The following is a 27,696-nucleotide window of genomic DNA, read 5'->3' as shown; positions in this document are numbered from 1 at the left end:
AATATAAAATAGATACTACTAAATAAAACAGACAAAATCAGCACATTATATAGCTCATTAGAGGATATAACCATCCAATAATGCTCAAGAAGTACATAGTATGTTAGACTAGTTACACAAGTTAGCTTGTTTGGTCCAAAATTCTATGTGCTAGGGACCGAGGATACAAGAGGGCTAATTTCCTTGTGTTGAGTCTTTTCTCCACTGAGAAAGTTAAAGCAAATTACCAATGGAAATGAATATCTAGCATGATGCTAGGTACATATAGCTAGGTATATGCTAGGTACAATATTTGTTGAATGAGTAAAAGACATCTGAAAATTTAAGACTTTCTTGATGGAGAACTTTCAAGTGCTTCATCAGCTCAGGAAAATAGAGACTAAATCATTCTGTTTATTAGACTTAAGCAAATGAGCATCTTCAAACCTAAATCTTGAAGAATATACACACCTTTGAACATCTACTTAACTCATTTAGACACATTTGACACAAAAGTAAAAATGGCTTTGATTTCTCTTTCCAGTTTCACTGTAAATATACTTAAAATAAACATTAGGAGTTGTGGTTTTCATTGTCATATTGAGTGATAGGCATTTGAGAAAAAGATGATGGCTATTAGCTAGAAGGATTTTCCATTTCAGAAAGATGATGACGTATATCAATCTTTCTAGACTCTGAACCAGCAATTGTTTTCCAAAGCGGAAGTCTCTTGCGCTCAGAAGCAAAGGAAAGATATTCTGCATGACGACTGTAGTTAACAATACTGTATGGTATATTTGAAAGTTGTTAAGAGAGTAGATCTTAAAAGTTCTTATCACAAGGAAAAAAAAAAAGTGTAACTATGTGAGATGATGGATGTTAACCAAACTTACTGTGGTAATCATTTCACAGTATATACATGTATCAAACCATTATGTTGTACACCTAAAACGAATTCAATGTCATGTGTCCAATGTATCTCAGTAAAATTGGGAGAAGAAAGAAAGTGTAGCTTTTAATACTTCCGTGTAGCTCAAACGTAGAGCAACTAGAATTTCATTTTCATTTAAAAACATTCCCAAAGCCATTTATTATGTGCTTCAACTTCTCGGCAAGTTTCTTTCCCCTGAGGGTTAAAAAGTTGCTGCTTAGCGGCTTCCCTGGTGGTGTAGTGGTTGAGAGTCCGCCTGCCAATGCAGGGGATGCGGGTTCGTGCCCCGGTCCGGGAGGATTCCGTGGGCCGTGGCCGCTGGGCCTGCACGTCCGGAGCCTGTGCTCCACGGCAGGAGGGGACACGGCAGTGAGAGGCCCGCGTACCGCAAAAAAAAAAAAAAAAAAAAAAAAAGTTGCTACTTAGTTGATTAAAAAAAATTGACTTTAATTTTTAGAGCAGTTTTAGGCTAACGGCAAACCAAGTTGATTTTTTAAGAATGTTTTCTAGATGGTCTGGAGGGCAGAAATTGTGCCATTTTAGTATTTGTGGTCTCACCTTCAAGAACACTTACATTAGTAAAACAGCAACATTTCTTAAGTTCCAGTAGCTTTATATTCATTAACTCACTTAATTCTCACAAATTTCTATAAGGTAAGTACTATCTTTATCTATATTTAATAGATGGAGAAACTAAGGCACAGAGAGGTAAAGTAATTTTTCCAGATTTACACAACTCTGCCTTAAGAGGTTGTGTTTTTGGTACAATGATGCATTGCTGAATGAATGAATGCATCTCGAAACTGGGAGAGTTGATGAAGAATATTTCTATCCTTATTATCATTTGGTTTATACTCCCCGTTTATAAATGACCTTCCAGAATGTATACAGACCTGAATTAAATGTAACTTCTATAAAGATGATTTTTGTTCACCTACCAGATAAACTAAGCAATGTGAAGTTAATAGTGTCTTTCTAGAAGAGCAAAAAATGTTTTTCTCTTATACTGGATTATTGTAATTGTTAAAGTCTTAACTCATGGAAGAAATTCTGCTTCCTATATAAAGTTACACTATAATCATTTGCTCTTTCCTCGATAAAATAGCAAAAATGTTGGCTTACAATAACGATGGCTATTATAAGAAAATTTTGATAAGCCATTTGTACATAACCAAGGGTAAGAACTCCAACGGAAATTGAATACACCCTGAAAGAGGACTGTCATTTACTATGCAACCAGAAAAAGAGTTATCGAGTCTGCTTTCTTCAAAAAACTTACACCAGGAGGCACTAATATCGTAACTCATGGTTTAATGCAAACGAGATGCTGCCAGGGAACAATACAAACTTTGTTTAGACTTTCAAAGAATAACTATGGTAGCCAGAATTATTTTTTAAAAAAAATGGTTAAGCCCCTGGAACCAGACAAAATACATGCTGAGATTTTGAAGCAAGGAAGACAAATGTTGCTTAGGTGTCACCACAACATCTTTCTTAAAATATGAACATCGAGGGACTAAAACTTGAGCCTTCTTTTCCCTTTGATTTTATATTTTGTTAAAATAATCTTTTAATGTAAAAGGAAACAAAAAATTGCACCCATAATCCCATCACTCTATCATAACTGTTTTCATTTTGTCCTGTTTCCTTCTAGTCATTTAAATTTACGCTTACATATTTCAAGCAATTGTAAGCTTATTACATAGTTTGACGTTCCGATTTTTTATTATTTTATACCACACGTTTGTTTTTACACAGTATTTGTGATTGTCTTGTGAATAGTTTATCATCTATCAAAGTCAGGTGTGATCATTTGTTTAAGCTGTCCCAAATTGCTGAATACTTAGGTTGTTTCCAATTTTTGCTGTTAAAGGTAAATTAAAATAAACATCTATGTAAATATTTCTAAGTTGCTTTCCAAAAGGGATCTGAGATTTATCTGCTTTTCTAGGTACCCACTCTGTTACTTTTTCACAACTTCATCAGCATTGGATATCACAATTTTAATTACTTTTGTGGCTATTTTGTTTTTTTAAATTTATTTATTTTTGGCTGCATTGGGTCTTCGTTGCTGCGCGCGGGCTGTCTCTAGTTGCGGTGAGCGGGGGCTACTCTTTGTTGCGGTGCGCGGGCTTCTCATTGCGGTGGCTTCTCATTGCAGTGGCTTTGCTTGTTGCGGAGCATGGGCTCTAGGCGCGCAGGCTCAGTAGTTGTGGTACATGGGCTCAGTAGTTGTGGTACATGGGCTTAGTAGTTGTGGTACTTCCACAGGGAAGTGTCTGTGGCCATTTTAATAAGCACAAATGAGAATTTACTGGGGCCGTTTTACGTTTATCACTTGTAAGGTTAAATAGGTATGTAGCGAGATCTTAAAGCTAAAAAGTGGGGCTTCCCTAGTGGCGCAGTGGTTGAGAGTCCGCCTGCCGATGCAGGGGACACGGGTTCGTGCCCCGGTCCGGGAAGAGCCCACGTGCCGCGGAGCGGCTGGGCCCATGAGCCATGGCCGCTGAGCCTGCGCGTCTGGAGCCTGTGCTCCGCAACGAAAGAGTCCACAGAAGTGAGAGGCCCGCGTACCACCACCCCCCCCCACACACACAAAAAGCTAAAAAGTGAATAAGGCTGTTTTCTGAATGAATCAAGGGAAAATAAAAAGGAAAAATGGCTCGTAGCATTTTACCTTTGTAAAAAGTTATAACCAGAGAAATATATTCAAACTCAGATTAGGAGGTTATGGAACATTCTGTTATTATTCAAATTTAGTTTCCCAGGTTGTGTTAAAGGAACGTTACAGATGAAATGTTGTACAACTTTGAGTACCAAGACCAAGCAGTGGGATTCTGGAAGGCATTAATTCATTCAACTAACATTTAGTGAAAATTTACTATATGTTTTACTCTGAGCAGAGTGTTGCATGAGATATAAAGATGAAATAGACATGACAGGTACCTGTGCCCAGAGAGCTTGTCTTTGAGTGAGAAAAGAGATATCTACATAAACAACTTAAGAGGACATCTAATTGAGATGGAACTTTTTTCTCTGAGCAAAGTTTTCTTGCACTTCATAAAGAGGCATAATAAATAGAAATCAAAGGGAAGTCTTAATGAAGAATGAAGCATATGTCATATTAATATTTTGTGCTATATGAGGACAAAATACCATGAGGTCTCTTCAAATAAAGTTACAATGATATTACTTTACTACCTAATATAGTAAAAAAGTACATATACAGAGAAATATATCAGAGAAGTATAGACCAAAAAATGGGAATTGGGTTTTGTGCGTGTGAGAACTAGTCTCATGCTTACCGGATAATCTATTCATCTAGTTCTGAATGCATCTCATATTCACAACTACTAAGGACATTCCAAAGATAGCAATGAAGCGAAAGAGCAGCTAACATCTTAACTACAGGTAGACTGATAGAGTTTCCTCTCTTACGCTTTAAATTCTAGGGCTATTCCTAGTGTATTTAAGCTAAAAATAAGTTGAACTGACTTTTAAGAAGGATAATGCTGCTTACTTTCTTTCTTTCTTTCTTTTTTTTTTTTTTAAACCAAACGCTCTTTAGAACTCTAATGTAAAACATCACCCAAGGCTTTTACAGTTAGTTTAGTTACTGCTATTCAGGGGCAACTTGAACGAATACTTAACAATAGAAAGGAATGTCATTTTCCTACAAAATTGAGTGCTAAAGAGAAACAGGCCATTTAGCAGTAATACTGCTCCCTGTCACTTCAATCACAAAGGGTTACAGCTTTAAATTTTTAGCATAGTATAATTTTACATTCACCTTGTCAATATAGATTTGTTTCCTTTAAGCACTCCATTTTCAGGAAGAACTCATCTAAACAGAAGAACTACAATTGTCCCCCCTTATCCTCTGTTTTGCTTTCCTTGGTTTCAGTTACCCATGGTCAACCAAGGTCTGAAAATATCAATGGAAAATTACAGAAACAAACAATTCATAAGTTCTACACTGTGTGCTGTTTTAAGTAGCGTGATGAAATCTGGTGCATTCTGCTGCATCCCACCCAGGACGTGAATCATCCCTTTGTCTAGCGTATCCTGCCCGTTAGTCCTTTAGTAGCCACTAAGTTATCTGATCGACTGTCATGGTATCACAGTGCTTGTGTTTACGTAATTCTTATTTTATTTAATAATGGCCCCAAATCTGGGCAATTCAGACATTCTCTTGCTGTCCCTAATTTCTAAATTAAACTTCATCATAAGTATGTACATATAGGAAAAAGCATAGTATATATAGGGCTTAGTACCCTCCTCGGTTTCAGGCATCCACTGGGGGTCTTAGAACGTATTCCCTGCGGATGGGGCTGGGGACTACTGTACAAGGAACATGAAACAGCAGCAGATGAAATGAATGATATTGAACATAACATGGTATCAGTCTTAAGGGTGTTCTCCTACCACTGGAGTTGGTGGGGTTGGTGCCTGTGTGTAATAAAATAAAGACTAAAAACGGGCAGCATTGGTCACTGATACCTCTCTAAAGCATTGGGGGGACTGGGCCTTTCTTCCTGACAGTGACAGCGCATAGAAGGATCTCAGTGGCCTAAGTGGTGAGCGGGACCAGCTGCCAGTCATTTCTCTCCTGCAGGTAGTCCTGGCGGGGAGGCGGGTGACCCTGTATGAGGCTTCAGAGCCTCAGAGGCTTCGGTAGCTATTGGGTAGATGACCCTTGGTAGAGGAAGATTCTCTGAGGGCAGTGAGGTGCCCACAGGGACTTCCAGTTAGAACTATCTGGGGAAGAGTCAGGAAAATGGAGTTTCTGCTCTCCATTCATATTTATTTTCTCTCTCTCTAGTTCAGTTTAGCTTAGTCTTCCACCCTAGTCCCCTAATGCCAGTGAGGATGAATAGAAACTTGGACAAAGGTAGGAGGTAGAAAATGACCACCATATTTTACCTTGAAATTTCTAGAAATGTAGCATTTTACCACACAAAACTATAAAACAAGAATCCTTGCCCCAAACCTCAAGTGTTATTAATGCTCTAAATAAATCCTTTGTCTTTTTGTACTCCAGCCCACCTCCATGAACTCCCAGGGGTACACACCCCTAGTTTAAGAAATTTGACTTAAGGGAGATCCAGTTTACTCTAATAATATTACAGTTTAGCTCCACCTTTTTACATAAGTTTGTGTGGGTTGACCCACTGAACTAATGCATCAGTTTTTTTCTATATATGTTGTCTCTCTCTCTCTCTCTATATATATATATGTAAAATCTAAAACACAACCCACTTGTATATTGGAGATTGTCAATCACTGCATCCAAGAAGAAGCAAATCTTTGATGATGTTATAGTTCAATACATTTAGAACTGTACAACCTGGCATTAAATAGCACAAAGTAGAAGGACAAGTTGGAATCAAACATCAAAAATGAAGCCACATAGCCATAATGAAATCAGAGTAGTCCGTATTAGATTTTTATACTAGCTAAACCATAATTTGGTAATTTATTTATTGTTGTTGTTTACAGATGTCTAGCACCAATGTATTTAGAATTTCAATGGAAAAATGTTCTCAATCCCACATTATTGGATCCCATTTGCTCCCTAGGCAATTGTCCCACTTCTCTCTGACCGCCCCCCGCCCCGTTTCCCTGCCATAAAGACTGTGGTATGGGATGAACCTTGAAAATGAGCAGAGTTTAAACCCGTGTTGTCCAATATGGTACCACTAGCACTGGAAATAAGGCTAGTTTTTGAGATGTGATGTAAGCATAAAATACGATTTTGAAGACTCAGTTGTAAAAAAAAAAAAGTAAAATATCTCATTAATAATGTGAATACTATTAGCCTTAAAATATTAATTTATATGACATTGAAATGGTAGTTTTAGATATATTCAGTTAAATAAAACATATTAGTAAAATTAGTATTACCTGCTTTTTAAACACCTAAAAAATGTGGTTACTAGAAAATTCACATTTACATATGTGACTTGTATTTGGAGTTGCTTTATGTTTCTATCAAACAGTATTAGTTTAAACCATAAAATTATATAATTATTAGAAGACGCGATGAACCAGAAACCTTTAAAAGCAGGGAAGGAGCACATCAGTATTCAATCAAGTCAACGTACGGCGAGACTTCAGAATGGAGACGCCATTGTGGAGTTAAAATCCACCACTGGACTCTGCAAGGAAGGTAGTGTGTGTGGGGTTGAGAGCGGAGGACTGCTGTGGAGCAGAGGCTGCTGAGGGGCCGGGGAGCCACAGTTGGTGCGGGGGGTAGAGGCTGACCCTAGGGACCTCCTAACCCACCTCCATGCCACCCACCGGCCTCCAACATTCTCCTAACAACAAGTCAACTGATAATTCCTTCACTTAGTTCTCTCCAAGGCTGTCCCATCGCACTCGGAATAAGGGCCCCTGCAAGGTCTGGCCCTTGCTTCTCTGACCTCACCTTCTGCCACTCCAGCCACATTGAACTCTTTGTTTCAAGATGCTAGGCAGGAGTTGGCCCACGGTCTTTGCATTTGGGCTTCTCTCCCGTGGACCACCTTCCCTCTGATATCCAGGGATTTACTCTCTCATCTTCTCAGCCTTGGAGCAACTGTCCCCTTATTACAGGGGTTGCCTGGAATACCCACCACCACACACCACCACTCCCTATGCCCACCCATTATCTTACTTTGCTTTCTCCACTGCACTAATTTCCACCTAAGGGAGAATTTTTTGGTTCCTCTTCTGTCACCCCCATCAGGATTGCCAGATTTGGCAAACAAAAATACAAGACACCCAGCTAAAATTTAATTTCGGATAAACAACAAATAATTTTTAATTAAGTGTATCCCAAACATTGAATGGACATATCACATGAAAAATGATGGGTTGTTTATCTGAAATTCGAATTTGATTGAGTCTTCTGTATTTTACTTGGCGACCGGATTTCCCACCCGCTCTCCACCACTAGAATACAAACTTTCCACACTGCCTAGAAACTGTACCTTAACACATAATAATTGTTCAGTACATCCATGTTGGAGGAATGGATGAACTCAGGAGACGCGAATACATTAAGCCTATATGAAAATGTGAAGCCCTTACAGGCCTAGTAAGAGGTGAAGACAGCAAGACTTTTCTGATGGGAAACTGGAAAAGACCTATAAATCTGGTGGCAAGAGATGGCTCTTTGTCTGGACTATGGCGAAAGACAGCGGTGAGGAAAGAGACAGGGACCCAGGAAAAAGATGGGAGAGATGTTAACCCAGCAGTGGCATGTCCATGTCCCGCAGGTCAGTCTGAAACAGAATTGAAAAGTAGAGGACTAGCCCGGGGTCAGTGAAGAGCGGGAGTTAGTGGAGGGGAGGAGTCCCATAAAGGGCAGGATGCCGGGAATAAGCAGAACTTTCATTGTTGCCAAGGAAAAGCCCTGAGCCCCTCCAGGACTCTGTCAGGGCAAGAGTGGTCGCCTAGAGGACTGAAGGCTCCAACAGTTGTGCCTGTGGGTACAGAGACCAGGCCATTAGAAATATTTCTATCTATTCGGTTATCTCCCCTCTTGCATCTGCTCCTTCCCTCGCCCCATGTGTCTCAGTGAAGGGCAAGTAGTAGCTGGGGCAATGCTGGTTGTATAAATTATCACGTCATCTCAACTTTCCCAGAAAACTTACACGTGTCATCATTTACCTCATGAACTCATTCTAACAAAATTCTAACAAAATGCTTCTCCTTAAGCAGAAGCACTCACAAAATAGGGCAATATATATATATTTTTTCTCTTTTTTTGGCTGCACTGCATGGTACGCAGGATCTTAGTTCCCCGACCAGGGACTGAACCCATGCCCCCTGCAGTGGAAGTGCAGAGTCTTAATCACTGGACTGCCAGGGAAGTCCCAAGGGCAATATTTTAGTTGAAAGGAACCAAGCCAGCCATTCTTAATAGATGAAGAAACACATTCAGAAAGGGGAAGTACCTTTTCCAGAAGCAAAGAGCTGCAAAGAGGCATATGTGACATTAGAACCCAGGTCTTCCGATTCCCCATCTTGTGTTTCCTCTATCTGAGTAACTTGTGTCTAAAGAACTCATTCAGATTTATTATGTTTCTTTTGTCTTTAATTTTTGCAAAAAATGAGAAAGCTGCTTCAGGAAGCCTCCAGTCTCATCCCACGTTTTCTACTTCTGGTCCTGGGACACAGAGCTAATTGCTTGAGCTTCTGTGGGGCTCAGCTTTTGTTCTATGCAGTGTGTGGAGGGAGATTAAATGCTTACCCTCTCCCAGATCTAAAGGATTAAACTTTATTTTATTATTATTATTAGTTGTTGTTGGACTAAACATGTCAGTGGTGGCATAAAGAAAGATTCCTCAGACATCTGATTAAACTTGCCTCAAGTCCCGATTTCACCAGCTATGGAAGTCTAGGATTTGCTTTCCCACTACTCTGCTTGAGTTCTTACATCTGTATGTGTCATCTCTGTTTTGCCCCAGACCAATTCAGATGGGTCAGTTGGTTCTTCACCAGTTGCCTCAAGAAATTCACTCTCCTCAGGTCTTTTTTTTTTGACATGACTCATTTTATTTTATTTATTTATTTATTAAAAATTTTTTAACATCTTTATTGGAGTATAATTGCTTTACAATGGTGTGTTAGTTTCTGCTGTATAAAAAAGTGAATCAGTTATACATATACGTATGTCCCCATATCTCCTCCCTCTTGTGTCTCCCTCCCTCCCGTCCTCACTATCCCACCCCTCTAGGTGGTCACAAAGCACCGAGCTGATCTCCCTGTGCTATGCGGCTGCTTCCCGCTAGCTATCTACCTTACGTTTGGTAGTGTATATATATGTCCATGCCACTCTCTCACTTTGTCCCAGCTTACCCTTCCCCCTCCCCGTGTCCTCAAGTCCATTCTCTAGTAGGTCTGCATCTCCTCAGGTCTTTTGGGAGCTCAGGATTGAATACCTGGGGTTCCTGAAAGGTGTCCCATCACAGAGCACTTGACTTTCCTCATCTCTCTGCCTTCTCCTCTCTCCCCCTTCCACCTCACCTTCCTCCTTCCTTCCCTCCTTCCTCAACCATCCTGGGAATTCAGCTTCACCCTCTCTTATGTGGAGCAATTCAGTAGTTTTTAGCTCCTACTTGCGTACTCAATGCCTAATGCTTCTTCTGTTTCTTTCCCGGAGGCAGAGGCTTTGTTACTTGGTGAAAGAGAAACAGAAAATTCTTTGAGCTTTCTGTTGAGTTGGTTGTGCACCAAAGAACCGGCATCCCTGTAGGGGAGTTTTGTCTCGTTTATCCAGTCAGCAAAGTCCCTCCCTAAAATTAAAATCTCTTTGTCCAACTTGGTAATATGAACAATAGTAAAAAAGTAGACCCTTCTATCAGCCAGAAACTTAATGAAAATATTCTATTTCAGATAATTTACTGAAATGGGTCCTAAACTGATTAAAGTAATACCTAAACTAAACCTAATAACCAAACCTTCATTATGCTTTTAAAAAAAGTACAAATGTCTAAAATAAGAAAACATGATAGTTGTATCAATAGTGCTACAGTATGAACTATTTCAGAAATAAGTTTGTGGTTAACACTTTTATTCGCGTTTTTTGTACGGCTAACGTAGACAGAAATGTACAAGATATAACTTGAACAAAGAAATTCAAATGCAAAGAGATAGCTAAGAATTTAGGGGTCACAGAAAATAGCTAAGTTGAGTTTATCTGGATGAAATTTACAGGGGAGAAGAATGATCTGCCTTGAGCACACCCCTAAAATGCGAAGGTCTAGGGAGAAGTACACATGGGTGACCCCCCATCTCAACCCTCCCTGCTAATGTCTTCCCTTCTCTTCCCAACCCCAGTTCTCTTATTCATCAAGAAGGGACTTTGGGGCTGCGTGTGGACACCATGGCCTGCAAGCTCTGCCCAAAGCTCCCCACCAATAGCTGCTCTAGGCCCCTCACAGGTGTACAGGCGCACACGCCAGCTGTGTGGTTCACCCTTGGGAAAATGGACCTGGGGGAGAGGCCACTACGGGCAACGGAAGCAGACTCAGCACAATAGAAGCAGGAATTCTTGAGTCCTGGGTACCTGCGCTGTGATCTAGAAGCAGGGATCTGGGCTTTGAGTGGGCATGTCTCCTTGGCCCTGTGGACTTTTCACCCCGTGGGGACGGACCCAACGTAAGAGGGACAAAAGAGGGTGAAGAGAAACACTGCCCGGGTCTAAGGGAAACACTGTGCAGTATTCCCTTTTAAATAACTTATAAAAGGTGCAAAAGTCACCAAAAACCAGCCTGGGAACATGATGTCACAGTGTGGGGTGGGGGTCTCTTTTACGTGTATCAGAGACATTGTTCTCTGCGTGTACTCTTATGGAAAAGAAAGGTTAAGAATAATGACATGTTTTAGGAAGACAAAATATCAAAATGGATGAAGGGGGTATGTGACCTGGAAGAGGTTGTTAGGACTGGGATAAGTCAGATACAACACACTTTGTTCAGCTCTCGTGTCTTACACGAATCTCTTCTAAATTAGATAATTAGTGTTTATTGCAACTTTGTGCATGACTAGGGCTGCTAGAAAAGGAACTGCAGTAGCAACAGCTAATCAGCATCTGATATTCCCCTAGTGCAGGAATGAGGAAGAGGCGGGGACTTCTGTGTATCCAATGACAAAGAAACTCAGAAGTGGCGTTGGATGTTTGGGGAAAGACTCTCATTCACTCTCTGGATGTAGATAGGAAAGAATGAAGCCCTAGGCATGACTGGCAGCCCCCTTCCAAACAAGAGGAGAGCAGGAATTAGAGTGAAGGCAGCAACGTGAAAGAAAGAGTGACAAGATGGAAGAAATGAGTTTTTAGTGATGAGGTTTAGGTGCCAGGACAAAGCAACGCTGAAGCCTGCATGAGTGCTGGACCTCCAAGCTACATGACCAATAAATACCTTTATTTTAAAAACTAGTTCTGTTAAGTATTCTATGACTTGCAACATAACGTGCCCTTGATAATATACCCTTTTTTAAAGTTTAAAAACCCAGGTAATTTCTTCTTTCCTAAAGTATAGTTCCTAATAATAAATCTATGTATAGTCTGAATGATAAATTATTCTTTTCACTTGGAAGACATGTGCCTAATTATTCATAGAAGTGGTAAGTGGTTATGTCTTAATGGAAAAAACTCTAAAGATCAGTGAAAAGTAGTAGAAAGAGATAATAGTTCTTACTAACATTCACTTATACACCCAGGAGGTTTCTGAGTCATGGAGTTCTTAATGCCCCCAATTCAAAGTGGAAAATAGTCTGCTCTTATTTAATAATGTTTTAAAATAAACAGTTAACATTCTATACTTCCTTCATTTTGTCCGATTAAATTTTGAGATGAAAAAACAAACAAACTTTGAGGTGAACATGACAATCTTCATTTGACAAATGAAGAAACTAAAGCTCAGAGGAGGAAAGTAACTTGTCCAAGATCATACATATACTGAACAGCAAAGATGGAATTTTCTGAATTTAAAATCCACACTCTTAACAGCTGGAGCCAACAAACTGGCTTTGAAGTTGAACTCTACCACAAACACCTCAGTGACCCTGGGAAAGATATCCTTTCTGCACCTTGGTTTCCTCATTAATAAAATGGAGATAATAATAGTATTCACTTCATAGAATTGCTGTGAGGAATAAGTGAGGTAAACTTAGGACAGTGCCCGGCAGTTAGTAAATGCTAAATACATGTTAGTATTACATACTGCATTCTTCTATTGTCTGCATTGGGCAGAGAAGACAGAGAAGAAGATCCTGAAAGAAATTCAATTTCTCCTAAATTAACCCCACTGATGCTGTTTCATAATTGGGTAATGGTTCCTATGCCCTTGGCAATGTGGCCTAGTATCAAAGAGATGGAATTGGGTAAATGTTAAGCTGTTATGATTGTCACAATAAGTTATTTCATTGCAGCCTTATTTTTAATGCAAATTTCAAAATCAAGAATGTCATTCAGAGATCAAATCTAATGATACAAGAACAGGCTCTGTGATTTATACTGACTTACTATTTTAGTGGTAAGAAACTTGGAAAAAAAGCAGTCCAAGATGAATACAAAAACCCTAAAGTGGTTAATAATATGGTGTTTTAGGAACAAAATTCTAAGACCAAGGTTGTCTAACTTGAACTGTAAGTACTGCAACGTAGTGATATTTTCTCTTCCCTTTACCAACTGCTGTTCACTGTTTGAGTTGCACCTAAAGTCGCCTATTCAGGGAAGCACTACTTGACCCTTTTGCACCAAGCCAGGCTGTCCTGTGCTCCTCCGCTGTAGTACTTAACAGCATTGTCATTTACCAGATCTTTAGTATAACTTCATATAATGTCCTTATTCACCATAGGCTGAAATTCCATGAGGCAGAGACAGCATTAATGTCCGTGCTCAGACGCTGCCTTGTACTTAGTAGTAAAGGCTGAAAAAGATTTGTTGAATGGAAGATTGAAGGAATTGGTAAATAAATCAATGAAAACGTTTAAGGTAAGTTTTTTAAAAAAATCACCAGATTATATATGCAGTTTAATCAGATCTGGTAAATAATATTTTGGTGATCTCATCTATAAAATATAGTGTCTTTTCAGCTAAAACAGAAAATAAGTGGACTTGATGATGTCATAATTCATTCAAACACATTTCCCTTGTTGTTGCTTTGTTTTGCAATAGTCTGTGATCAGCTTTCCTTTCTCTCACACCCCTTCCCCCACCAATACCATTTCCTCAACTATTTAGTCTTCCCTCTCCCAATATTACCCTTTAGCAGAATGATAACTAGTATTAACTTTTATAGTAACACGCCTAAATGAAGTCGGGGGAAAGTGTTTTTTTTTTTTTTAAATTACTATAATTGCTTTATTTCAAGCCAGCATTACAGTACTTCTTTCAAGCAACTTTTTATCCCCTTGTAAAAGAACTTAAAATTAATTATATAAAGAATAGAAATAGCTTTTGTTTTACTTAACAAGTAAAATTGAGTGAAAAGTCCCTTTAAGAGTAAGCTCGTATAAAAAAATGCCCGAGAATATATGTATAGAACTCAAGGATGATGTGATTTTACTATATGAAAGATCCTGTATACGAATTGCCAACAGGCACATGAAAAGATGCTCAACATCACCAATCATCAGGGAAATGCAAATCAAAACCACAATGAGATATCGCATCACACCTGTCAGAATGGCCATCTTCAAAAAAGACACGAGATAACAAAAGCTCATGAGGATGTGGAGAAAAGAGAACACTTGTGCACTGTTGGTGGGACTGTAAATTGGTGCATCCACTATGGAAAACAGTATGGAGGGTCCTCAAAGAATTAAAAACAGAACTACCACATGATTCAGCAATTTCACTGCAGGGAATATATACAAAGGAAATGAAAACACTAAATTAAAAAGATACCTGCACCCCATGTTCACAGCAACATTACTTACAATAGCCAAAACATGGAAACAACCCTAGTGTCCATCCACAGATGAATGGATAAAGAAGTTATGGTGTATATATATACACAATGGAATATTGTTCAGCCATAATAAATGAGGAAATACTGCCATTTGTGACAACATGGATGGACCTTTAGGGCATTATGTTAAGTGAAATAAGTCAGACAGAGAAAGACAAAAATACTTTATGATCTCAACTCTATGTGGAATCTAAAAAAACAAACAAACACAAACAACAAAAAAACAAACTCACAGAAAAAGATTAGATTTGTAGTTCCCAGAGGTTGGGGCTTGGAGGTTTTGGGTAGAGTAGGAATTGACAGAAGGTGACCACTTCAGGAAGGTGACCTTCCCCAAAGGTACAAACTTCGGATTATAAGATGCTAAAGATGTAATGTACAACATGATAACTATAGTTACCATTGTTGTATGATGTATATGAAAGTTAAGAGAGTAATCCTAAGAGTTCTCATTATAAGGAGAAACTTTTTTCTTTTTCTTCCATTTCTTTTTATTGTTATCTATATGAGATGGTGAATGTTAACTAAACTTATTGTGGTAGTCATATCACTATATGTGTAAGTCAAACCTTTATGCTATATACCTAAAAATCATACAGTGATATATGCCAATTATATTTCAATAAAACTGGAAAAAAGAGAAATATCCTGTAATAGGAAAGTGATGATGTTTCTTCAAGAAGATAGAAAGCATCCTATTATCATAGTTACCAGAGAAAACACAGTCATGTATTCTTAGAATTCTAATGCACATAGTCACTAACTTCAAAAGGCAGAAAAATTAATAAAAATAATTTAACTCTCAACTTTAATCTGCAAAGTATTAAATTGCTGTAAGACAATTTCCCTAAACTATTAATTAATCTGGAATCAAACATCAATCACTTCATTTACTCACTATATCTTTTCTTAAAGTCTAAAATTGGAAAGTTATAAATATATTGGGTAATAGATCCCTGGGTAAATTTATGCTACCTAGTCAGGATATAATCAGAACTACAACATACTTAAATCCTTCAGGAATTTAATTCAGACATTTTAATGATAAAGTCAAAGGTAGCAAAAGAAAAGAGTTCATTTAGTGGTTACAGAAAGTGAATAAGGGATAAAAAATATTGAGTTCATTGTATATAGCTCACTGTATAGACTTGAATCAACAGTTTGACCTTTGGAAGTCTGAGAGCTTCCATTTATCTGTTCTCTAAATATACTTACAATAAAAATGCCATTAGAAGTATGCTGTGAGGATTAATGTCAGTGGAGAACTGTGAGACTCATGGATAAGAGATGAAAAGGAACTCTTAATACCATAGCTATAAACTAATTAAATTTTAATGTTAGTTAAAAATCATACAGCTATCTGGGATAGATTCAAGATGATACACTAATATCAATATTTTATTTATATTGTATTTTGAAGTTTTAAATATAATAAACTATAGAAAGTATTTGAAAAATACATGAAACAAGATCATGTGATATTTATCTTTTGCTTTGGAAGCAAAACTATGACTCTGGATCCTCAGAAAAATTCTAGCTTGCTTAGACAAAATAATTTGCTTTTAATCCTGAAACTCTTTAACATTAATTTTATGGTAACAGAGACAAGGATGTGAGAGCTGCACAAAGTAGACCTTTAATGTGCCCTATCATTACCCCCAGATCTTTTCTCCTATGGCATTTGCACAGTGCTGGGCACTGCTTGCTATTCAAATATATTGTCATAATGATGATTTATTCTTATGTATGCCAATTAAAGTGAAAATGTGAAAAGAGTAGAAAAAAAGCAGTGTTCTAATAACACCTATTAAGAGTTGATATATAGATGTATAGATATACCTATATATATTTAAATATATATAATATATAAATATATATACAAACACAAATTATATACATAATACATATATAAATATATAGAGAAACAAAAATTACAGACAGCAATTTATTTTGTCAAAGGGTTCTTTAGTCTAAAAAATGCTTCTACCACAAAATAATTTTAAAGCCCACTTCTCCAGTATCTAAGTAGGGTTTAATTGACAAATATTCAGATATACATCTCTTCATATATGCATGTGTGTGTGTGTGTGTGTGTGTGTGTGTGTGTGTGTGTGTGAGAGAGAGAGAGAGAGAGAGAGAGAGAGAGAGAGAGAGAGAATGAATGAAGGGGCACAAATAAAATGTTTATAATATCTCCGAACCAACAAGATCTGTTCATGAGAATTACAGAAATTTTTGTGCCCAGTGCAATTAGCCAGAAGCAAAGAAGGCAACAGTTTACTTTTTTAGGTGAGACCTAGCATTACATTTACCCTAACTGCTTTGGCTATTGGGAGGAAGTCCAAATTATGGAAACAACTGCTTTCAGAACTGGAGACAGACGATGCTAGAAGCTGGTTGAATTGGAAAAGAGACTTGGGTGACTTTTTGTGGATGCACATGATCTCTTAGAGACTTAGAAATAAATTAGTACAGCCCCTTCTCTCATTCTGCAAATGGAGCCGCCTGGAGCCTAGAGAGGAAGAGGAACTTTCAAAGTGGAAGAGCACAGAATATCTCAACTCCAGGTCAGCGCTCCTACACGACCCCACACCGGTGACTGAGCTTTCGAAATAATGTGAGATGTGTCTTCCTCTTTCTCTTTCCCTTATCTATAGTATTTGTATTCCAACTACTGGGAATGGGGTGCATCAATGGAGAAAGAGTCAGGGGAGACAGAAATATTTTATCTTCATGTGTGACTTTGCATCTTCATTTTCTTCCCATCATAAATTCAACTGGCTTCACTTCCTTCTTGAGGGTAAGCCTAGGGCTCATTTGTTGAAATTCTTGAAGTGTGATACTACTACAGATACTTGATAATATTTATTGAGCCCCAACTACATTATGTTCACTTAGATACATTATCTAGTTAATACTGCAAAGTCTATATTAATATGTTACACTGGAGCCTTAGAAACATTTAAGTAACCTGCCCAAAGAAGGACAAGGACTTGAAGCCTTCTCTCTCGGACTGCAAGGACCACATACCACACCACCTCCCACTTTTCAGAGAAGGGTGCTTAGTAGCTCTTGATAGATTGTGATGCCAGAAGGGGCTAGACTGGAGTTGAATGCCACGTTACTGCTCATGTAGGTCTTTTTTCCCAGTACTATCTGAAGAACTGGAGGACCATTACACAAATAAGAAATATTCAGATTAGCAATCAAGTTGACCAAAATTTAAAGAAAAATAATGTAAAAAAAAATGTCATCATCAAGTTATTGGCCAAAGCCAATCACCAATTTTGTCAATCTGAATGGATGGGAAATATTTTAGGGGTAGACTAACAAAATATTTGCTTAAACCAGTTTCTTTGTTTTTACAAGAGAGAAATCTTTTGATTTTCTAGTTGTTATGTGCCATGTTCCTGATGGCTTAGAAATCATATTGATCCTTAACCATTACTTGAAAATGATCTTCTAAGCATCAAAAGTACTTCTTTGGAAAAAGTGAAATTGGGATGTGCAAAAAATTTTTTTTCTTAAGACGGTTTAAGGACATCGAGGTGCTTTAAAAAATGATTAATGTCATTGTAAGTTCTCTTTCTGGAAAATAAATTCTAGAGAACCAAGATACATTTCATAGCTTTAAGTATAGAATTATTACTCCACTTTCAACTTTGTTTTTACTGTCTAAATGATCTGCTTTTTCAGTGGACTCATGTTTTTGCACCTTATTGTCCTAAAGATGATGTAACAAGTATTACAAATGTTAGATAATGGCTAGGATTAACACAAAGTTTTAGTTAAGTTCTATGGAGTAGGAAAAAAAAGTCTTGAACTACACTTTGCTGATACCTTCATAAAAGTATGAAATCATTTAGCTTCCCTAGGTTTTACAGAAAACACTTTAAAAATGCTATAAAGATGTATAACAAGACATAAAACTGCAAATATTAACTGTGTATTTCCTTGAAATATAAGTTAAACTTGGTGAGTAGGACAAGAAAATGTCACATTCCTTTCTCTTGCTAAGGAAATTGCATATTTCCTTTGCAAAAATAAAGAATATGCAGTCTTCATAAGCATATATGTGACAGTTTTAAAGTTGTTTTGTTTCAGGCTAAAGGATTCTATGAATTTTCACGATTGTCTCAAAGTTGGAAAAAGAAAAGAAACAAAGAGAAAGCAAAACATTAACCTTAGGCATACAAGTTTTGTTTTTCACCAAATGTTAAAAACAGCATTTATGTTATATGCATATTTTGTCCTTTCTAAATATTACCTTGAGTTACACAATTTTTAAATTCTTCATAGAATGAATATACTTTCAAATTTTTGCTTATGTTTCCCTCCGTAAGCTGCAATATTCTAAATAGAAAGTTAATCTTCTGTCTTTACCAGGATTTGTGAAGCAAATGGATATACATTTTACCAAGTGGAAAATAGGGCTGTGACATGGGCATTTAACTACTGATGAGAGCCCGTATTTGATTTGGGGACCACAGGCTACCATAAGATTTGGTTGACAACACTAATTTCACTTGGGAATCGAGAAATTCTGGAAAAAGAGAGTCTCTTAAAACATAGGTCAAGGGACTTCCCTGGTGGCGCAGTGGTTAAGAATCCACCTGCCAATGCAGGGGACAAGGGTTCGAGCCCTGGTCTAGGAAGATCCCACACGCCGCAGAACAACAAAGCCTGTGTGCCACAACTACTAAGCCTGTGCTCTAGAGCCCGCGAGCCACAACTACTGAGCCCGCGCGCCTAGAGCCCGTGCTCCACCACAAGAGAAGTCACCGCAATGAGAAGCCCGTGCACCGCAACGAAGAGTAGCCGCCGCTCGCTGCAACTAGAGAAAGACTGTGCGCAGCAACGAAGACCCAATGCAGCCAAAAATAAATAAAAATTAAAAAACCCGAAAACGTAGGTCAATCAAATTTCCAGAATTTCACTAAAATGAGGTGAAGGAGAAGTTTAATAGTAATATCAAACATGGTCATACGGGCTTTATGTCTATTTCCTCATTAAGCCTCACATTAACCTTATTAGGTAGGAATTGCTACTGTCTCCCATTTACAAATGAGGAAACTGAGGCCAGAGAATTCAAGGACTTTGCCAAAATTCACACAGTCTCTAAGTGGCAGACCCATGTTCTTAGCCACTCAGTAGGTTTTAAATTGTTATTATTTATGTCTCATTGGAGAAGAAAATGTGGACAACATGGGAGAGGTCACAAGGAAGTCTGTAAGGGTTGGGCTCCTTATGATTTCAGAACTCAATTCAGAGTGCATGGATTTAAAGTCCTCTGGGAAGACAAGCTGATGAGTCCCAGGATTTCAAAGGGCCAGTCCCAAAGCTCTGAGGGAGACAGGGAAGTCCCTAGCTCAGCTCTTTGGCTCCTGGTAGATGGGCCCAGATAGCGGCTTTGGTAGCCACCACAATGGCTTTCCTGGTCTCTGTAGAGGTTCCAGATTGAAGAGAAACTCAGCAGTGTTGAGGAGCACAGGATATCAGGTCCACCTGTGGGATACAGCTAGATGCTTTGTCCAGCTGCAAGTATGTTGCAGGAATAAATGTACACAGGCACATAGATATGTCTATGTAGAGCTGTGGGTTCTTTTTTCCTTACATTTTTTCCTTTCATTATTAACAGTACAATAAAGAGCTTAGCAAGTCTAACTCCTAATTTTGCTTAACAGTAAAAACAGCTTGCTTCTGAATTCACAAGATTCCAATAGGGTCCCTCTGTAGGAATAACTTTTGTTAATGAAAGAAGTAATGTCTATTAGCCTGCTATAACAAGAATAAACCAGAGTGCATTTTATCACAATTAATGTTAAACACAGCATGTTTTGTACTCCAAATATATTTATGAGAAACATATAGTTGGGTCTCATACATATCAAAATAAAATAAAATAAAAATAAAAGAGTTTCTGGCTATTTAGTGCACTAGTTTAAAAATTAAACTAATTTGATCATTTGCCCCATAATATTCCTATATTTCAAAAGTATATGTAATCTTTTTATGAGCACATAAACTTATTACCAACATTACTGACTAGAAAAACTTTGTGATTTTAATCCTCCCCAAATGATCAAAAGTAGTATATTCTATAGAACTCACCTTTTGCCCATTCATCCCTGGAATTCCGGGTGCTCCAACAGAACCCTAAGGAGACACATGATTGAAATAAATCGATATCATAATCACAAAGTATTTCAATTCTAAATTTATATTGTATTAGATATGTCAGCCATAACTTTACCTTGATAAAAACATGTCTGGGAGGCTGTTTTTCAGATCTTATCTACTGTGTTCAAATATACAATAATGTAAACAGATTCATCAAGCTTTTCCAAAAACCATTAAGTTAAATTTAACCACGTTTGTAAATATCTACTTAATGCTAATAAGATTTTAAAGAAATTCACATCATAAATTGAGTTTTAGAGCTATCAGAAGGCCACATAGCTCTAAATTCGGGTGCTTTTAATAAACATGGCATGGACATATATACACTACCAAATGTAAAATAGATAGCTAGTGGGAAGCAGCTGCATAGCACAGGGAGATCAGCTCAGTGCTTTGTGTCCACCTAGAGGGGTGGGATAGGGAGGGTGGGAGGGAGATGCAAGAGTGAGGAGATATGGGGATATATGTATATGTATAGCTGATTCACTTTGTTATACAGCAGAAACTAACACACCACTGTAAAGCAATTATACGCCAATAAAGATGTTATAAATAAATAAATAAATATGTAAACACACACGCACACACACACACAAAAGAATTAAACTTGCCCGGGGCTTCATTGGTGGCGCAGTGGATAAGACTCTGCGCTTCCAATGCAGGGAGACCGGCTTTGATCCCAGGTCAGGGAACTAGATCCCATATGCATGCTGCAACTATGAGTTTGCATGCTGCAACTAAGGAGCCTGCCTTTCACAACCAAGGAGCCCTGGAGCCACAATTAAGGAGCCCACCTGCTGCAGCTAAGACCTAGCGCAACCAAATAAATAAATATTTTTTAAAAAAGAATTAAATATGCTTAGTTTCATCTGGAAAAAGCCTAGCAGTAGCAGTAACTCCTGAATTTCATGAAATTAAATAACATAAAATGAAAGGTAATTAAAATAACACCCACTTGCTCCACAGTTAGACAAATAAGGGACCCATGTTGTAAACCTAAATTTGTTGTATTTGAAAGCATTTCCCTGAGACTCTCAGGGAGTGTGTTTAAACCACATGAGTGTGAATACATCTTCCAAAGTAGACTAGAAAGGATGCTGCAAATGGTAAACACCAGCTAGGAACAACACAACTTCTACACATAAAATATTATCTTAAGTGTGTGTGTGTGTGTGTGTGTGTGTGTGTGTGTGTGTATGTGCACGCACACTTGGAAGTGTGCACACATGCACTGGGGTGATTACAATGATTGGACATAGGTAGTTGAACTGAGAATCAGAAAGCTAATTACTACCTGAGAAAATCTGACATTTAACTGGATACAGAAACATTAACAAATGTTTTCAAATAGTGATTTCCCTTCACACACCTTCCTTTGAGGCTCTGTAGGAACCATTTCTAAATAGGATGTGCTTATTTTTTGTTTAGCACTAGAAAACAGATTTTTCTTAGTAGCTGTATAATATTAAATTTCTTTAAGAATAATGGAAAAAAATTAAAATAGTAATTATAAATCTAAAACTGCTCTAAAAAATAAAGTTTATTAAAAATATAGTCATTACATGCAAAACAAATTGAGATAGCAAGTTCCTTAGTGCTTTCTTGGTGATTATACTGAGTGGCTCATTAAAGGACTTCCCGAAGCCTGAGGCAGTAATTTCATCCTGGTCGCATGTGGATTAGGGTAGCTTTACAATTTCACACCATACTTAATAGAGACATTATTGCTAAGGACAAATTGTTCCTATACACAAGTTGTCTCACAATGCATTGGCTTTTACTTGGTTTGTGGGATTATGTTTCAACAGATGCCACATGCCCAAGCTTGGGGGATAAAACATCTCTAACTTTGATGGATTCCAAAGATAAAGAATAATCACTTTTCCACCTGTTGTAATACAATTATTTTCTTTAGTTTTCTGCAGGTTAAATATCCTTTTTTGTCATCTTTATGGGGTGGGAGGTGTGATGGGGAAGGGGACTTAGTGATATTTTATTGGCAAAGGGCCATCTACCTGCTACTGATGTATTGATGTAATTTTAGAAGTGCTAGACTTTCTCCATCAGAATGTAAAGGGTCAATTCTGACGGCTCTGGATAACGTTGAAATGACAGTCAGGAAGCCAGTTTTTGGGCTACCTCAGCAAAGGAAGACACTAGTGGACCACTTAAATATAGCCACCAAGCAACAAGAATATCCTTTGTTCTGGTCTAACAGTCATTTAACAATCACATATTTGTGCAAGACCACGCAATTAATTTGCAATGCCTTATGACCCTTCACATTCTAAGTTTTCTCATGATGTTTTACAAGGATTTGAATTAAAACCTCAATAACCTACAAGTTTGGCAAACAGCTTAAAAAGAGTCTGCTCTGGATTTATTGACTTTTCTATAATAGAGTCGATTAGAAATCGAATGGCTAACATTACATGACTGTATTTTTAGAAAGCAGAATGCACAAACCAGACTGCTTTGGCATGACTTACAGTAGCTAATTCCATTCACTTCTCTGACTAGCCATTAGGCGATGGGAGTATAATTACCTTCACAGTATTTTTTATACTCTACCTTTTGTCCTGGAGACCCCAGAGGACCCTAGGAAAAGAAAAACAATTCAATAAACATAATATCGCAACCATTTAAACTTAAATGACTGATTAAAACTGTCCTATTCTGTAAGGTTCTATTGATATTTGTCATGCTGAAATATAGTGATGTTTTGTACATCAAGGAAAATGAAAATTTTCGGTTGGAAGTGCACAATGGGTCTTTTCTTCTCTCTTGTTCTCTTTTGAAGAACATTAAGCATATGCAGTAGGATTCTGATTTTTTCCTTTAAAAAAAAGGGTCACAACATTGTAAATCAACTATATTTCAACTAAAACGAAACAGAAAGAATCTTTGCCATTCCAGCGCATCTGTTTCTTCAGATACCTGCAAATCTATCACATCAGTCTCATATAGAAGGCTGGAGATGTTACTACTAGAAGCACTTAAAATACAACGCAGTTCTCAGCACACTGACACGTTCTATGACTTCTGCATCTGCAAAACTTCAGGAAGCAGATTTGCAAAGGAAATCATTGAATGGCATTACAAAGAAACATGTTTTGCTCTATTCTTCCTCTTATGAAATGTGGCCAACTGACCTGCCCAAAAACTTGTTTACAAACTAGGCGATGCCAAGGTCAGTTGTGGCATGTAGTGTGCACCAGAAAAGGGAACAAAAGATGCTGTCAGCTGTTGCATAAACTGTGACACTGGGGCAGGGGAGGAGAGGAGAAGAAATATAATATTTAGGAAGACGAATGGGAATATTTACATTTAAAATGGAAATGTGGCAGTTCTGAGATTTAGCAATTTTTGGACCACAAAGTCAGTGCTGGAATTCTGTTGGCTTTATTTAGAGCGAGGCATGCTTTGGGATGGTAGAAAAGAGCACAAAGAGAGCTGTAATTCTGACTTTTGATGTCTCTTTTTAAATAAAAATATTAAGCACTTTTCTTCCAATTCTTTCAAAAATACTTTTAATTTCAGTATATTTTAACAAAGTTATAGGTACTCTATCATTCCATGTAAAAAGCTCTTTATTTCATTACATTAAACTAACGGCTAGCTTATTTTTAATGTGTGACATTTCAGTTAATCAGCATCTTACATTCAGACTATAACATAAAAAAAGGACTAGAGTGGTAATCAGAGAAAGAATTGGTCATGCATAATTTTTTAATTAAAAATACACCACGTTTAGGAACATTCAGAGAATCTGTTCCTCATAAATTATTTTGTAATCCTCACAGGAAGACTAACAATTTCCTCATATAATCAGCTTTAGGTTACTGAAAGTGCACTGTGCAATATCACCTTTATAGATTCCTTTTTTAAAATGTAGGATGTAGTTTTATTGACTCGGTGACACTGAAGGCAAGGACATCGAATGTTAGACATATGAAAAAATTAATACTGGCCTACAAGCCTAGGAACTGCAAGAAAGTGAATTCTTTTCTTTTTCCCTTTTTATTACAAAAAATTTAAAACATAATAAAGGGTAGGGAGAGTAATATAATGTACACCCATGTATCCATCACTTATATGTAACAATTGTTAATTTTGCCATATATATTCCTTTTCAATTTACTCAACCTTCTTAATGAGCTTGTTATCTCATCTATCTGTGTGGTCTGATCTTTTCTCCGCTTATCTCACTCCTTCAATTTAAAATTCTCCCCGTCTTAGATTTTGCAGAGAACACAGAGGCTGTCAGGCATAAATTCCCCCAACATCATGTCTCTCATCAACTCAAACCCATGTGGCCCTCCTTACTATATCAGAGGAGGAAGATGCTCTCCTCCCACTGGGCAAATGCATCCAGTAGACTCTGGAATCCATCCTTGCCTTCGCCCTCAGGGCTCTTTCTCAATCAATTATCCCTGCATCTGTACCAGAGCCTCCCACTCTGCACCGGTTCCTTCCCCTTAGCACATAAACATGTGTAATCATTTCCTTACTTGGGTAAATTGTTTGGGAAGTGAATGTTAATGCTAAGTAAAGGCAGAATTTGGAAGCTGTAGTGATAGGAGATCTGAGAGTGAAGAAAAGACTTGGGTTTTATCATTGCCTATGATTCCATTTTTCCTAGTGTCTCCAGAGTATTCCACTTTTTAAAATGTTGATGTTAGAGAGGAAATCATATAACAAAAAGTACATTAATTCAATGTTTAGACTGAGAATGTATATGTTCAATGCAAACAGGTTTGTTTCCCACTATAAACCTAACTGCCACTTGAAAAAATATTGTTCACTAAAATTGGGCATTTCATTACATTGATATATAACCCTGGAAGGGAATATTTCAGATTAAAATAAGAGCAAATTTTAAACCAAATGTTTTAACTAGAGATGAACATATCTGGTATTTTCTAATCTGGTCTTTGCTGCATGATCACAGTAAGTCAGAGATTTAGAAAGATTACTCACAACTCTGAAATCTATGAAATTATATTAGTTGTATATTTTAACACAATAGTTAATAAAAGTCAAAGGATGGCTATAAAAAATAAATATATTATTTTTCTCACTGTTAGAAAACTACGGCCATTTTTGCTAAACTCCAAAAATAAAAGCAGTTTTAAAGACAATATTAATTTTGAATTGTGAATATATATCTTATAAATTTTCATAACTATGTTGCCAAGGATATATCCTCAGCTACCAAAAATGTGCATATACTCCTTTGATCTTGCTGGCAGGAAAAATGGTAACAAGCCAAAGATAGTGTCTTTGTTTTAGAGAGGAACTGGGAAAAGGCAATGTTGAATATAAGGCACAGACATACATTCGAGTAAGTACACACACACACAAATAGCTATTTTGATCAATATTTTGCTCATGTATATATTTTTTGAGCATTCTCTGATTAATAATCCCATTATATATCTGTGACATTGTGGTCATAAATTTAAGCTTACAAATGAAAGCTTCACTGATCAAAAATTGATTTTGAAGTTAGGGTATGCTACTACCAGTTGGTTAAGATGTCTACATTTGAGTACTTTTGTAGTTTCTAGTACAAATACAAATTTATAAAGGAATGGGTAAATGTCATAGAACCACTGACTGACTAATCTAATCTTTTTTAAACTTGCTTATATTCTCAGCCTGAATAATGACTTGGATGAAGAATGTCATATATTCATTATTCACTTGTCAAGCTAGTGTATCTTATTATTCCTAAAATTAAAACTAGTTGTTCTAGTATTCTAAGATTTCTAAAATAATTCCATTATTGTTATCCCCATGTCTTAAAAAGTTTGAATCAAATAGTCTTCCAAACCAAAGAGTCAATCTTTTTAGTCCATTTTTATCAATCAACGAATTGCTCCTTTCTTAGGTATTTTCTTGGCGGGCACTTTTATATTTGCATATACTTTGCAGATGACCAATTAAGATGAGAATAATCTGGTCTCTTTTATTTTCTGTAATCATTTCTTTGTATATGTCTCAAGATTGGAAACTGTGTAATATACAGAATCTTAACATGTTAAACTATATTTCTTTAAGTTTAACTCCAGAAGCATTAAACTATAATTTAAACCTTAAAATGTACTCATTTCAGTATAGGCTCTGGGTGATGTAGAATGTATTAACTTTTTTCATTAAAGGATTTTGCACAATGGACATAACCTTATTCAGAAGATAAGAACCAAATGAGCCACCGACAAGTTCTAAGTGTAGAGTAACGACATCACTTATCTGCAGATAAATGTTTACACCTAATTTTCATGGTCTTTCAGAAAAGACTATAGAGAGCTATGAAAACTTAAAAGTTCTAAACAGGTAGGAAATTACACAGTGCACTGATTTTCTTTCCTGTTTTCCCCACTCCCACTAGATTCCATTTTTAAAGATTGTGGAAAATATTATGTAGAATATGGCAGTCAAGTAAGTTAAAGAAATACCATAGTTCCCATTTGGTGATTGCCTTTACTAAAGCCGCGTTACTCGGGCCTGAGAGTGATCGTTGATTCCTCCGCCTCCGGGTGCACCAGATACTATACTTACTCAGGAACATTCTCCAGTCTGTCCTCTTCTTCAGCTGCATTACCATGCTCTTATTCAACCCGCTTCTCTCTCACCTAAGCTACTGTGACACGCATCTAAAAGCCACTGTGTTTTCAGTCTTCTTCAACCCTTTCTACACAGTGCTGCCCGAGGGAGCTTTCTAAAAGGCTTACAGGTTTCTACCTTGCCTCAGCTGAAAAATCCTTCCATGGCTTTCCATGGATTTTGAGAGAAAAGTTCAAGCTTTTGTAACAGTTGTAGTTTGCCACATAAGCCATGCTTCCTCATCTCTACACCTCTGCACCTCTGGTTGTCTGGTCCTTTAATGGGCTTCTTCTCTCTGGTCCTGTCTCTTCCGCTCATTCCATAATTCAGGGCTCAGTGCCTCCACCCTTGGGGCTAGGTCGCCTTCTTTTGTTTTCCAAAGCACCCCTATGACAGCACTTCTTTCCCAGAATTTACCAACAATGTTGTGATTGTCAGGTTACTTCTTTCTTCACTCTACATGTCTTTTATCATACACAGAAGCTGGCACAGTAATTGCTCAGTGAATCCTTTTGGGTTCATTCATGAATTCAT

The 27,696-nt window shown here is 37.4% G+C and overlaps 1 protein-coding gene across 3 annotated transcripts in view; it reads right to left on the bottom strand.

The window, feature by feature from the left end:
- The window catches only part of COL25A1 (collagen type XXV alpha 1 chain), a gene marked incomplete at its 3' end in the record, with an annotated part of 460,030 nt that overhangs the window by 81,564 nt on the left and 350,770 nt on the right, over positions 1-27,696 (bottom strand). For all 3 annotated transcript variants that reach the window (XM_079919359.1, XM_079919357.1, XM_079919358.1), the window contains exons 11-12: positions 23,125-23,151; positions 20,485-20,529 (exon numbers count right to left, since the gene is read on the bottom strand). In XM_079919359.1, the coding sequence (XP_079775485.1) occupies positions 20,485-20,529; positions 23,125-23,151 (72 nt within the window). The remainder of the gene's footprint in view (positions 1-20,484; positions 20,530-23,124; positions 23,152-27,696) is intronic.

The sequence above is a fragment of the Stenella coeruleoalba genome (assembly GCF_951394435.1).
Source record: "Stenella coeruleoalba genome assembly, chromosome: 4".
Taxonomy (NCBI): Eukaryota; Metazoa; Chordata; class Mammalia; order Artiodactyla; family Delphinidae; genus Stenella; species Stenella coeruleoalba.
The sequence above is the reverse complement of the archived record's forward strand: the minus strand, read 5'-3'. Positions and strand labels throughout refer to the sequence as shown.